Source organism: Brienomyrus brachyistius, chromosome 5, assembly GCF_023856365.1.
Source record: "Brienomyrus brachyistius isolate T26 chromosome 5, BBRACH_0.4, whole genome shotgun sequence".
In the NCBI taxonomy this organism is placed as follows: Eukaryota; Metazoa; Chordata; class Actinopteri; order Osteoglossiformes; family Mormyridae; genus Brienomyrus; species Brienomyrus brachyistius.
The window spans coordinates 11,585,707-11,600,314 of NC_064537.1; the positions used below are offsets into that span (position 1 = coordinate 11,585,707).

At 44.7% G+C, this 14,608-nt stretch overlaps 1 protein-coding gene across 6 annotated transcripts in view; it reads right to left on the minus strand.

Annotated features, from left to right (window-relative positions):
* Window positions 1-316: 316 nt before the first annotated feature.
* The window catches only part of LOC125742162 (rab11 family-interacting protein 4A-like), a 56,512-nt gene continuing 42,220 nt past the window's right edge, over window positions 317-14,608 (minus strand). For 5 of the 6 annotated variants that reach the window (XM_049013875.1, XM_049013879.1, XM_049013877.1 and 2 more), the window contains 11 exons: window positions 13,761-13,895; window positions 11,652-11,687; window positions 10,608-10,707; window positions 9,133-9,236; window positions 8,782-8,922; window positions 8,261-8,342; window positions 7,507-7,644; window positions 7,245-7,403; window positions 6,198-6,275; window positions 4,267-4,410; window positions 317-4,118 (listed from right to left, as the gene is read on the minus strand). In XM_049013875.1, coding sequence (XP_048869832.1) covers window positions 4,002-4,118; window positions 4,267-4,410; window positions 6,198-6,275; window positions 7,245-7,403; window positions 7,507-7,644; window positions 8,261-8,342; window positions 8,782-8,922; window positions 9,133-9,236; window positions 10,608-10,707; window positions 11,652-11,687; window positions 13,761-13,895 — 1,234 coding nt within the window. In that variant the 3' untranslated portion in view covers window positions 317-4,001. The remainder of the gene's footprint in view (window positions 4,119-4,266; window positions 4,411-6,197; window positions 6,276-7,244; window positions 7,404-7,506; window positions 7,645-8,260; window positions 8,343-8,781; window positions 8,923-9,132; window positions 9,237-10,607; window positions 10,708-11,651; window positions 11,688-13,760; window positions 13,896-14,608) is intronic. The other variant, XM_049013876.1, reaches the window with a different exon arrangement.

Here is a 14,608-nt window from a genome sequence, read left to right on the forward strand (position 1 = left end):
GTTCGTGTCGTTTTACCACTTTACCAATGTTATGCACGCGAACAAGGAACGAGATTCCCGGATATTTTTCTTTGCAGCAAAATGGAAGTGATTCTGCGGGGGAAGGAAGCTGCATATCCACAACCTCCAAAGTGAAAAATACATTAAGGTTTATTAAGAGGCATCCAACGTTCAATTAGAATGCATTGAGAATTTAGGAAGAAAATATTTGTAGGTCTATAATAAAATAACATTTTGAACAGGCAAATCGAATAAACGTTTTTAAGTCGCCTGATTATATACATTTGTACAATAAACATTGAAGGCTACACGCATCTTAGTCATGCTAAAGCAGATCATTTTATTAACAGCATGAAACTGTATGGTCACAAGCACCTATAAAGAACTGCGTCAGAGAAGTAAAATTCTCTTGTATAAAAGGTCAGTGATCGAATAGTGCAGTAATAGCGGTAAATTATCAAAAAAAAATAGCACTCTGGTATGTGTGCAGTCAGTAATAGTTCTACAAACATTACCATCTCCACAGTATTAAGGTAAGGTTTTATCTATTAGTTTTTCCCCAATAACTATGCAAAGCGCATCCGACAGTGAACAGTTTTTCCCCAAAACGCAGAAACAGGGCAGGCAGATTCGTAAGACTGCTCTCGATCAATATAGTTAGTTTGCAAACCAAATTTATTAACTGGTGTACCATTCGAAAATACACTGGACTGGCGGGAAAAAAGAGGGAATTCAAGTGCCACCACTAAGAATTTGCTTTCACTGCAATAACATGTATCGCAGTTAATATTTTGTACGTCATTTAGACACCTTTGGAGAGTTTTTATAATGTTCAGGGGAAGACACGAGACAAGGCCATTACCATATCAAAAGGACGTGAGATGGACGTGAATTTGCGGGGACAAACTGAAGACAAGCAGGGATTAAAGCTATTGATGGTACGGGGATGGTAGTTTTGTCTTCTAGACAAAAACGCAACCAAAAAGGGGGATACTTATTTGGACTAATGCCAAAACAAAAGACATACCTTAAGTCGAACAGGGCTGACAAAATCATTTGGAAAACAAATCCCAAATTACAAGGTAATCAAGTAATATATATGATCAAAATATTTTGCTGCGAGTCTCGTATATGCACACAACATGCTCTCATATTGCCCTTTTCTTCGTAAACCAGTAAAAAATGTTTTTAAAAGTGTTTGGGTGGCACATGAATATAAAGTAGAAACTTTAATGTACAATATTTACAAGTTATGAATAATGTTCACACATATTATAAATGCATACTAAATGCGTATAAAAAGATCTATGCAGCCAGATACAGAAAATTAGAAAATGTCACTTGTTAGAAAGACACAAAAGCCCTAGAACATGCAGAATAACGCGTTTTGTGCAACATAGCAAAACTACAATGATTCACAGTAGATTATTAAATGTAACTATTACCCTTAAATTAAACATCTTTTAAAATACGGTGATGCACAAAATCTCATTACAGTAAAAAAAAATAAAAAATTCCAAACAAGAGAGCCGTTTCAGAGACCGCAGTGAAATGTATGGTGATACATTCAGTGACATTTAGAACACACTAATTTGAACTGACCCACACATGACCTTTATCCAACCTGCCAGCACAGAGTTTTAAATTTGTTTATTGCAGAATAATAGTTCTAAGCTTACAAAGGGTTTTCTCCCCCAGTTTGCATTCTGGTAAGAGAACGTAATCACTCCCCAGATACCACTGCAAACATGAAAAGTTTAAAATGTTTCAGACAAGCTTTCTGTAAAACAGCTCTCAAGGAAGAGTCCGTTTTCTAGTTTCCGTTCCAGAACACTGTGTCCCCCTGTCCAGTTTTCCATACAAGCAAGGTCACGCCTTCTATCAAACTCAAATGTGTGAGGCCAACCACAGCCTACCTACAGCATGGTGCACGTCATCTTACTTGGCGACCCTTGACCACGACATGCAGTCTTGCTACATTCCGGCAAATTCCCACTTGCGCCCACTCCAAGATGGCAGGTCTGGACCGAGCTTCCCTACCTGCCTAACAGGAGCATGCTAAGCCACATCTGGCCATGCATCCCTAAGGTGCTTGACAGGAGCTACGTCCACAGAAGGCCGAACCGACAGGCCCTCATGTGAGCACTCCATGTGTAGGGGAGTAACAGACAAACGTAGACACTATGTTGCCTTTCAGCCCGGAGTACAGAGTGCTGGGTTGCCCTTCTCACATAAATGTATCTGTCAGAATCTTCTGGAACAATACCACAAGAAAGACCAAAAACAAGAATTATCCATGTCCCAGATTTAATGTATAGATCGGTGGGAAAATAAACATTCTTTTCTGCTTTTATATTACACATTGAAGACTTGTTACAAAATATTTTTTTTCCTCATTCAAATAACTATTATTCAAGTCTGTTTTTAAATGTATGTACTGTAACAGTGTACCCAAGTACTTACATCTCTTCCCTCTATACAGTTAAATCAACTGCTCTACATTCATCTGCTGGTAAATGTATAACTACTTTATCTTACCACCCACACCAGTTAACATTCTGGTAACTTCAGTGGTTGTTCCCCCTCCACCCCCCCCCACTGAACCCAGGAAATTCATGTGCAGGAAATAAATCACATAATGCCTCTTCTCAGATTTCACGGCCAGCATTCACATTCACAGAAGAAAAACCTCCAGCATTATCTCAGAGTTTGTGCATGGCTACACCAGTCGTGACTAAACCCAGAAGCACTACTGATGCATGGGGACCCAAAAATGGCTCACAAAGCAGATAGGACTCTTCACAGTCACAATGCATTACTGCGGACTGCTGAATGAGCTTTTGTAGTGTCCTTGGTGCTCAACTCAGGCAGCCGACAGCAACTATTGACTAATAAAGACATATGCAAACCATTCAAGACTGACTTCTGGCTCCAAACAAACAAAACACTCTCAGAATACTCTCTCCTTAAAGGACCGGATCGGTTCAAGTCTTGATGTTTCATTAATGCCCACTTAATAATTTAAAAAATATATATCAAAGTGAGCTTGAGCAAACATGCCTCTTCACAATCACTCAGCCTCATGTTCAACAACCAGTTAGAAGGGAATGGTTTTTGTTGATTGGTTATCCTGTGGTAACCAATCACACAAGGAATATGTGCAGCATTGCATGTCTTGGGCCCTTTTTAGTATGACTAACAGCAGAGACCCATTTCTCCACCTCCTTCTGTCGCACTAAATAGCATCATAAGCCTGAGAACAGGCTGAAAAACGTATCTAAACTGATTGCCTTCAGTCCTCCAACAGGCCAGACTCCATCTCACTCTCATGTACTCCCGTGCTACTCCCTTTAATCCACTCGGCACATTTCTTCCTGCCCAGGTGCCATCCCATCTCACCCTGCATCTCCCCAGGAGCGTGACCACAATGTGGGCGATATCCCAAAAGCTATACAACCCCATCTCACCAGTCCTGGGCTCCCTGCTAAGCTTCACCTTAGTGCCAACACACACATGCATGTTCCACTTTACCTCCTTACTTGACTTTCAGAACTTGCTCCACTCCACATTCCAACCATCCTCCGGTTTCAGACCATACCTTCTACAACCACTGTTTACCGTGAACCATGTTTATATCTTTTCATTGTTTAAATTGTTTTCTTTTAAGCACAGGGCAGGTTTTTTTTTACACCATACCACTTACATACCCAGAGGTAGTATATATTTAAACTCAAAGATAATGCTTCTCATGATCCAGTTATACCAAATGCTTTTCCAGTAAATTCCCATAAAAACTACAGCAGTGGTGACAACCAAATGGAACAAAAATGGGGAAAAGTGCATGAAAAACATTAACATATTTTTGTGATTCACAGATTTCAGCAGTCCCAAAACTGTAAATACAAAACGACTCCGGTTCCAGTGGCTGCATCTGTGCAGTTTATACTCCCAGCCTGTTGGGGGCAGTGCCTGCTTATTGTGGCCCTCCCAACCAGTTCAGTCTAGTTTTTGATTTCCAAGATGGAAGGATTGTGGTCCAGGATAGCCAAGATAATCTTGTCCATGTACTGCCTGAGGCGAAAATTGATCTCCTCCTGCTCCTTCAGGGCTTCCATCAACTGCCAAAGAGCATCACAAAATTAACACTTGACATGAGACTACATGTTCAGGAAAATATCACCCCCTTTTCATGAGCCTTTTGAAGTTAGACATGTTTATAGTCCCCTCTCACAGACACTCAAACCTACCACCTGAACATCCACTCACCTCATCCCGAGAGGCATTGTCTATCTCGGCAGCCAATGACTGAGCTTTTGTCTGGGTCGCAAAGAGGTTCTTGGCCTCGTACAGGCTCAGGCTAAGAATCTGCCCGTTAAGGTCTTCATTCTGGTCCCGAAGCTTCTGGTTTTCCTGTAAAAACGGTGTGGAGGGACAACTCAGTCTGAGGTAAGGAGAGGACCTAGATCGATGTCTGCCTTGGCATTCCCAACCCGCACGTGGACCTCCCACTGGACAACAACCTGTCCTTAAGCACCATCTTCTACTTATCCCCTGCAGTGAATAACATTCAAGGCACCCGACAGCAAGATTTGTAACCTGAAGATTCCCAGTTCTTCTTTGCCGTTGCACTCTTCAAAATAGGTACTTAAATGAAATGGCTTCAGTAAAAATCTATCAAAAGAGTGAAACACGTTTTGGAAAGAAATACCGATACCTCTTTTTCACTATTGCGGTGTCAGTATGGGTACCGGTGCTGACAGCGAGCTGGTTCCCAAGTAGCATTGGCCTGTATTTCCACTGGTTAAAAACAACATGGCGCGTACCCATGACGGATATGTGACGTCTTTGAATTTGGATAAAATAATGGTTTTTCGATGGAAATACAGACCAGTGATGGGATACTTTTAAGCTTTTTCCATCCCTTGTCACTCTGTGACAGTTCTTATGTAGTTTTTGGTAGCCTTTTTCTTGTAATATTTTTCTTTTATTTGTTAATAATTTGCTCCATACTTCGAATGCAACCTGATCTCTTCAGCTCTACTTTTATTTCTGCATATTTTCAACACTAAAAATCAAACAAAACATCAAACACTGGAAATAACAAATGTAGCTCTGCTGAAGTTTATAACGCATTATAGCCCCTCCCCATATGCAGACGACACAGGTGCACAGTTTCAGACCAGCATTTCTCTTTAGCTGGGCTGGAGCCAGTTTTTCAGGCATGGTGCCAGTTGACTAGCAGTGGAAAAGCATGGAACCTGTTCCAAACATGGCACTAGCACTGCATTGGTGGAAAAGAGGTACAGTCGTCCCTCGCCACTTCCACTTTCGCGGCTTCACTCTATCGCGGTTATTTGTATATTCATTAAAAAGCTGACCGACAGTGAAAATGATACATCACTACGCATCGGAAGCATCTTTGCTCTTTGTAATTAAATGTACAATAATAATATATTTGTGACATCTAATATGTCTTATTTTCTCTTATTTTGTCTAAAATATTGGGTAATAGGAGTGTAATTGTCATGACCTGCCTGTATGATCCTCCTGTGTCACGCCCCCTTATTAACCACGTGTGCAGCCTCGATTGTGATCAGCTGTTTTCTGTCAGTTTGATTCCTCCGGTCTATTTAAATCCACGACAGAGTCTGTAAGCCCAGGTCTGTCATTGACGTTTTGTTGTTACATGATCCTGTGTCCCACAACTGGAGTGATTCTAAATAAACCCTTCGATCCAGATTCCTCGTCTCCCCGGTCCTGCTTCCATGCCCAGCAATCATAACAGTAATGGTGACTAAAGGGTATTATTTCATGTCTAATAATGTTAAAAACCATATTTAGAAGGTCGTAAACAGGTTTTCTATGCTTTACGAAAATATTCGATGTATAAATAAAAAATCCTACTTTGCGGAAATTCACTTATCGCGGTAGAGTCTGGAACTGATTAACCGCGATAAACAAGGGCCGACTGCATAAGCAAATGACTGTGGTCTTGTCTGACCATCTCCAGTGGGTTTTGGATGGGACGCCATCCCGTCAGTAAAAATGTGTGGTTATTCACTGTTAAGTCATGGAGTCAGTGGACGACTACGAGGACAAGGCGGCATGCAGTTTTTAAAGCACTGCATGAAAATCTATGTATGATGGTGTTATTCGAGGGTTAATGGATCAGAGAGGCTTCGGGAAACACGCATTACCATAAGACTGGGAAGGAGTCGTGCTCCAGCAGAAACAAGTTGCTGGAGCTCACAAGAAATGTCCTGGGGGGTTATCTTCTGGGTAAACAAAAGCAGAGGGCGGGACGTCAGACCAGGAGGGGCACATCTGCTGTTCTGACGCTCATAATTTTTGTGGAACAAAGCTTGGCCAACGCCAGAGCCCAGCTTGTGCTCCATTCTTGTTTGATTACTCTTCACTGCCATTCAGACGTGAGAGGACTGCAAACGGAGGGGAACTGAGGGGAGGCCTGTGACTGCCACATGGCACTTGGCCCCCGCTCAATAGCACCTTGATGGGGAGACCAGCCCGAGCAGTTACATCGCTGACAGCCACAAGAGCCAGCATGAGGCAACATGGTCTCCCTTTCAGTGTATGTTTCTGGAAAGGTGGCGGGGGGGGGGGGGGGGGGTGTAGAGAAATTTATGTCTTTAGCAAACCAGCGTGTGGCTGTTGTCAAGGCGATCCTGTTACAGGTGTATGGGGGGGGGGGGACCTCAGCCTGGAGTCAGAGTCTTTTGTGAACAAGATATTAATCATTCCAATGTACGAGTCTGAGATGTTGTCTCAGAATATATACGTCTTTGGAATACCTGCTGCAGGACATCATTTTTGAGTTTTCAAAAGTGTTAGTCTTCAAAACAAAGGACTGAATAGATCATGGTTTTACAATATCAGTGCCCTGAAATAACTTGCCTTCATTAATATTACTAAAATAAGTACAAGAAAAGTACTCCATGTCTTACAAGAAAAAAAGTCTCAATACTTGATATGAATGATCTTTCTGAGACTAGCCGTCACCAGGCAGTTGAACAAATGTTCCTGAGAATGGGCAGGACACAAAATAATATCAGCTGCAGGCCCGGCAGTGTTAGCTTAGTGTACAAGGTCATCAGCCACTATATGCAGGTAATCGATCTGATCGTCACTATTACGGTGTCATGACATCAGCGGCACTCAATGACATCAGCGGCACTCAATGACATCAGCGGCACTCAATGACATCACTCAATGACACCAGCCCCCACCTGCTTGAGACGCTTGTTATCATTCTCCAGCTCCAGCTCACGGCTCTTGGAGTTGAACTCCGACAGGCTCGAGGAGGAGCTACGCCCCCTTCCAGGTCTCTCGGCCTCCAGCTTGAAAAGCTGCAAGTGCTCCAGCTCTCGCCGCAGGTCCTCAATTAGCTGGAGAGCGAGGAGACAGGAGCAGGAGGTCTTAGGCTCTGCAGTAAAAAGCCCAACCGCAGTTAGATAGAAGCAATTGTGTATGCACATCAATCAATCTTACAGCCTGCATGGCCTCCCGCTCCTTCTGGAACTCGTGTCGGTTCTGCCGCAACTTGTCCATCATCTTCCTGTAGAGGTCCATCTCATCCTTCAGGCGCAGGCTGGTGTCTTCCAGCTTGTCAGTCATTCGCTGCTTCTCCTGCATGCACAGAGATGCACAGACACACACACACACACACACACGAGGCAATTACTGCCATTGTCCACGGCTGCCAAGTACCACAATTCCTTTAAACAGGACAGAAAACAGATAGATGGACAACATGCATTTTTTTTTCCTAGAACAAATTTTCTGTTGCATTTGAATGCAGCTACAAAAAGCACACCAAACAGCTTGCTGATCATGTTGTTGTTGTACAATGTTGCATTTACACCATGTCATTGGGTGCTGGGGGGAGGTCACATGATCACGTTATGTGAATTAGACTAACAGTTTGCTCATGGATAGGCTCCCCAACTCAAAATAGATGTGTCAACAAGCAGCTTTCACACGTTCCCTGTTCCAAACAGAGTGCCGAATAGCGTTCTGATTAACAGGGATATTTTAAGGAGCGTTTCTCTGGCTTCACCTGAGTGTGTCGAGACATTAGTAACAGAACACAAAGCCAGAGCGCCTGTGTTTCAGAGACAGCAGCACCACACTATTTAAGGACACATCTGCCCTGTGTACTGGTGGAGTTAGATATGACCCCCCAAATTATGAGCCTCTCCTCCAGGAACCCTACTAGAAAGGACGCTCGCCAGTTAGCACACACCTCATCCAGCTTCTCTGTCTGGGACTTTAGCTTGTGCAGGTTGACTTTCATCTCCCCGTTCTCCTCTTCCAGTTGCTGGAGTCTGTGGTGGGGAGAGAGCCCCAAGTTAACAGGATCACCACCCGGACGTCCTGCTCCACCTGGACTACTGCAGCACTCGCTTATGCAATACAAGCACAATGTTACTCTCCCATTAGCCAGGTCATGTTCAGAAGTCCCCACCCAACACTGACCAATGACACACCCCCTTTTTATGTGTCCTTCTCATCCTCGATCCTAGGATCTTTACGCCCAGCTGCATGCTCAGCCATTACAGCATGCACCTTACTTAGCTGCTATGGCCGTTCCTGGCTATTGTATACCCTACCTAGTGCCCAGCCCAAAATACGACACTCTCATCCTGCTTTTTTCAGTTGTCACAGCTAAAGCCTGGAGCACCCAGCTGTGGTTCGCCCCAACCTGCACAGCTGTCGGCCATCCCTGCATGTCTAGCGTCCAGGGGCCAGGTGAGCGGGCGGCACCTGTTGCTGAGCAGCTCGATCTCTGTGTTCTTCTCCCTCTCAAGCTTGCTGTAGGCGTCACGGTGCCTCTTCAGCTCCTCTTCCATAGATTGCTCTGCCCGTGCCTCCTGGTCCTTTATCTGCTCCTCTAGCTCATGAACCCTTGGGACAAAAGCAGAAGGAAAAAAAAAGGTCTATATACTGTACATGAAGCTGCAACTTCAGTATTGATTCATTTAACAAGAGGTGTTCTTGACTTTCGTTGAGGTGACATACCTCAAAAACACACAGGACTTTTGATACCTTATGAGTAGCCAATGAGACCCAAACGTGAGTACAAGGGCACAGAGCGTTTTGCCCTAGTGTGTCTACCTGTGCACCAGCTGCGTGTTCTCCTGCTTCAGCTTGGACTTCAGATCGCCATTCATCAGGCTGTCACTCTCTAACTCCGTCACTTTCTTCTCCAAGTAGCTCACCTTTTGAGTGTGTGGGAGAGAAGGGGGAGGGATTTAACATCCATTTATTTAATACACCAGCCAGATTGTTGCTTTATAAAAATTTATGCATAAAAGATGTCAGGATCTGTCCCTGCCATGTGTTTCCCTGTCGGGCCAGCTTGTTTCACTGGTCATCCCATTTTGTGTAGTCCTGTGTTCTTCACAGGACACAGCGTGTTCCCCGGTTCCGCAGGCCGCTAAATGGGCTGAGCGTGTAGCTAGGAGGCATATGTTTCTTCCATCATTGCTGATCATGTTTGAGTGTTTTACATTTTGGTTCTTGGTTCATTTCTGTTATGTTTTGCTGTTTTTCCACCTGGTTCCTTGTTCTGTACCTTTGTTTTATTCCTGCTTGTGCCCCAGTTTCGCAAGTCTTGCTATCGTGGCATCTCCTAGAGTTGGAACCCTTAAGTGTGTGTTAATAACCCTCACCTGTGTCTTGTTCCATCCCTATTCTTTGGTTAAATCTTGCGGTCTACACCTGCCCCTGATATTGCCCTTGTTATCTGAGTATTTAAGGGCCCGCCCTCATTCTGCTCCCCATTTGGTCATTGTGGTTGTTTCCTTGTTTGCTCCTTTTTAGATGCATGTCCTGTGTTAGTTCCTGTGCTGCTGCATTTGTTCCTGTGTTGCTCCCTGATTTGGTTCTTGTTTTCTACATGCCTGTGATCAGACCTCTCTTGGTCTGTATTGTTCTATGTTACTAATAAAATCCCATTTCTGCAGAACTGCTTTGTGCATCGTCCTTGTGCCATGCTGCACCACCATAACAAGGGTAGATTAGAGTGGAGGAAGTTGTTTTGTCTAACTACTAATTTAAAATTTCAGTTCTTCAGGTCACAATAGATGGCCAACAGGCTTATAAGTCTGCCTCCATTTTTAGCAATTATGGAAATAAAGGAAAACGGTTTGTGGTTTTATTAACCCATATATAAAAAGTACATAACTGAAAGCCTGCAGGCAAAGTACCTCCCGGTGTGTGATTTACTTGTTGTAGATGTTGTGCTGATATTTGATGTTAATCATAACCAAAAGGGGAATGAAAAAAAAACCCAGGGCTGCAAAATCTTTGCATCATGTCATGTGGGATGGTCTTAATTAGTCAATCAAGATACATTTGTTTTGAATAACAAAAATTTGAATTTTCATTTTCACCTCAGAGTAACCATCTGGCTATAGTTGCAAGAATCACTGTTAACATACAATCACTGCAGTCCGAGTATATACATACATAACGCGTCTGAGGATAATTGTTTCACAAGTAGTAGCACTCAACATAGATATGGGAAACCCCTGGATTAGCGTCAGGAGCGCAGGCGGACGTTCCGATGCGGCTGACGGCCCTCCCACCTTCTCCGTGATGTCCGCGTCACAGGAGTCGATGCTGTCCCGGAACAGGTCCTCCGTGCTGCCATTGCTGCTGCTCAGGTTGCTGTTGTGGAGCAGCTGCCTGGGTGAGACACCAGGCAGGCAAACAGCTCAGCCGAAGCATAGATAATAGCCCAGCAACAGCTCCACATTTCGCCAGGCACAAATGATCAAATCTCCACAGAAGTTTGATGTTGGTCTTTAAATGTAAAAATGAAGAGATCCTCATCCATCCATTGACTCCAGCTAAGTTGGTCATAAGCCTCTAGCTAGAGGTTTCACAGCTAAATCATTGACTTTAGCCATCTAGTTGGGAGTCTGAGAGGGTGAGGATTGAAGCTGGGGGGTGCTTCAGTACAGTGTTCTTCAAACAGGTCCTTGAGGACCCCCCAAACAGCCCACATTTTTGAACTACCAAGAGCTGGGAGGTAGCAAAAACGTGTACCATCTGGAATTCCCAGAGGAGCACGTTGAGAAATGCTGCTTTAAGGCCCTGCTCATCTAAACTGCAAGTTCTTTGCTCCTCGACTAATGCGATGACTTCATATGTGGGCACCATTAGCCAGATTGCTACAATGGAGGAGACTGGAGGCGGAGTAGGAATAAAAACATGTAGTCACACTGGTGTTCTGTGTAAATGATGGTTCAACAAACTGCAATAGTCTCAATGAGTGGAGGCAGTCTCAGGATATTACTAGGACCAGCAGATTTGCGCTAACATCATAAAGGAAGCAACCAAACCTTATCTTAAAACACAATGCCCAAATCTCGGAAGCCTCTACACTTCCAACTCGAAATCACTTAGTACTTCATCCATAAATGTCAAGTGTCAACGGAATAAAAAATGTTCCTCTTTCCAAGTTAGGAAGTCCAGCACCGAGCAGGGAAAGGAGAAGCAATGTGTGTGTTTGTGCATGCGTCTGCCTTTCCTTAAATCACACAACTCAATACCAGATACACATTTAAGGCCAGGGTACAGTAAATAATTAACCAGGCAATAGCGAAAGCAAATGAGAGTTCACTTACCTTCCAAATGCTGTGCTGGAGATCATTCTGTTTGGGCTGAAATAAAAAAAGGAGAGAGAATAGATTCCTACTACCCCACACCTATAAAAACAGACAAGCACTTCAATGACGAATGACATGCTATATGAAATTGCAGAGGGAGAGTAAGGTAACCAATTTTCATGATAGCTCAAGTGTTTTTTCAGCATAGCTTTTGTCCCGATTCTATTTTAGGCATCGCTGCATCTGTGCTTGTACTGGTGCAGGACAGACTCATTTGCAGACACACGTACTGCAGAGACCCGGAAAGTCTCACACACTGCAATGATTGCAGTGAGGCTCCTCTGGCTTGGATCACCGTCACTGGTCCCCACCAGTCGGCTGCTTCCTCTCACTGGAAACGCAACCCCCCTGCCCGCCTCCCACTCAGCAACCAGCCCACCCTCTCCTGCTGATGTTCACTCCCTCACCTTCAGCCCTATCCACCTCTCCTGCTGACCTACTTTAGACCAAGTCTTTAGGGATACCAGGGTTTTATCAGAGCTTCTGAATTTTTGGAGAACACTGCATGCGTACCATTCTGAATATATACTGCTGTACATACAGGGATACAGTCGCTCACTGTACATTAATGTCACACAGGAAAAGCCAAAATAACTAACAAGTGCTGATGGGTGCAGACAAAGCAGCTCACAGTGACTGCACTGTTATGTTCAGCTCAGAGGAAAACCACTGTAAACACCCCTTATCCACAGAGTAATTCAACTGTGCCACTGCACTGCGCTTGGGGCTGCTCATTATAAACCAACATCCCCCAGGTTCAAAATGTCAGGAAGACATGTGTCAATAAGCCGATACAACCGACGAGCAGAGAGAGAGACCAATTTGTCCTTGAGGGGCTGACAAGGTACTGTGCATAACCACAGAAGGTCTAGACTCTGACCAAAAAGGACCAGTCCAAGAAAGTAGCCCCTCCCTTCAAAATCATCTTCTTTCGGGCAAGAAGGTTCAGATGGAGTCTGTGAAGACCAGCAGCTTGAGCGTCAGATAAGGGCTTGACGCCACGCTCCCTCCCTTACTGCAGCATGATCTCACCTCTGACTGCGAAGGGTAGCATCAAATAATCCCAACATCCGCAATCCCAGAGACTAAAATGGTGATTTGTTCATTCACAATTGACTGGAACTGCTGTCGAGATTCTTAAGAGCGTTGTGAGAAGATTCTCCGGACAGGGAACCCTAGGAGAACCTGAGGAGAGCGAATCCTCCCTGTTCATTGGCTTCCTGCCCCCCCCCCCCCGTATTTATTAGCTCTGCCACTACCCCACTGCAGTGTAGCGTTTTATCCGCCTCCTGCATATTTACTGATGAAAGCAAGGTTTATTTCCCTGGAAGGTTTTTAATCACATCTCTGGGTTACTTTGCGGTAAATGGACACCGATCACAAACCTTCAGGTCCCAGGGTGGCAGTTCTATTCTTCCCTTAAGAAAGGTGCTTGACCTGAATCATTCCAAAATTCATGGTCACTCTGCATGAAGGCGTCGACCATCATTATAATAATAAAGAGCCAGGTTCCTCAAGCAGTAAAAAAATGCAGCAGGGTCAAATCTCTCCTGCATGCCCATGTCACAATTTTCTGCTGCCATGGCAACTGCTTCTCTTAAAATCAAATTACCCCCTCCCCAAACAGGACGGTTGGCAAAAAAAAACGAAGGGTGAGGGAGGCAGATGCGGGTTAGGAACTCGGAATCGAATTTTGACGGCGAGGGCAAAGATGCGAAAGTGCAGTCGCTCTGCCAGAAACTCGAGGGCATTACCGGCCTTTCATTGTCGTGCCTAAGCTGACAGAGTAAATCATTAATGCCGGCGAGGACTAGAAGTATCCAATGATCCACCAGAGGCAGCCTTCTCACATCTCCAACATGAAGCCAGAAATGGAAATAAGGCACCTATTGCATAACATTGTGAGTCATTATGGGATCTGCTACGAAATATGAGTCAGTGGGCAGACGCTTCCTGCGTAATCCAGAACGAGTGTTTACGGGCACATGATCCATAAAGCTGTCAACTCCGTGGACGGGGTGCCCAGGTGCTGTTTCAGGCGAGCCCTACCCTCCCGACATCCCTCACCTGTTGGCCTTCAGGTTCTTGAGCCGTGCTTCCAGGTCATTGAGGAGGTTGACCTTCTTGCAGCACTGGGAGCAGTAGACGTCCATCAGCTCGTTGTTGTATGCATGCCTCATCTTGCGAGGGGTCTGGCCAGCACTGCGAAGAGGAAGCAGGGAGGTGGTTGGGAGAGAAGTCACAGGCTGCCTGGCTCCGCATTGCCAGCCCCCCCACCCACGCAAAGCCTATCGTGGATGCTCAGAAACGGAGAGACTGACAACGGAGCAGAAGGCATGACGATGCAATTTTGAGAAAGATGGCTCCCTCGTCATCCCTGTCAATAGACCGGATGTACGGAGGGTCCATCAGCACACGTCTGGGGGACAACCCAGAAGGCACGAAGATATCAGAACTGCTGGAGGATGGAGTATTTGCATCGAATCTGCCAGAGGAAAACGTATCAGCAATTCTGAGATGACAACAGGGACATATTTCATCACGAAACTGAAACTGACACCTATGAACGGAGGTATTTCAGGCAACTTCATCTCATTCTTTGAGTGCAGGGCTCTCAGATGTGCCAACGGACTTCCTGCCAGGTGAAAGCCCAGGTCCAGATTATGAGAAGGAAAGAAAAAAAAAAATCCATACCCTCCCCTCCTCCCCTGAGAAAAAAAACTAACATAATTTCCAACAATAAGACTTCTCTCTCAGATCAGTCATGCACAGCGGGTCACGGTGATTCTAAAAAAGAACCCAGCACAATTGGTCGGACTGGAAAAACCGAAACGAATACTCCAGTTAATCTACAGTTTCATTCTTCTGAGCTGTTTGTTCGTCATTCGGCTTGTTCAAGAGTCAAAAGTGGTCGG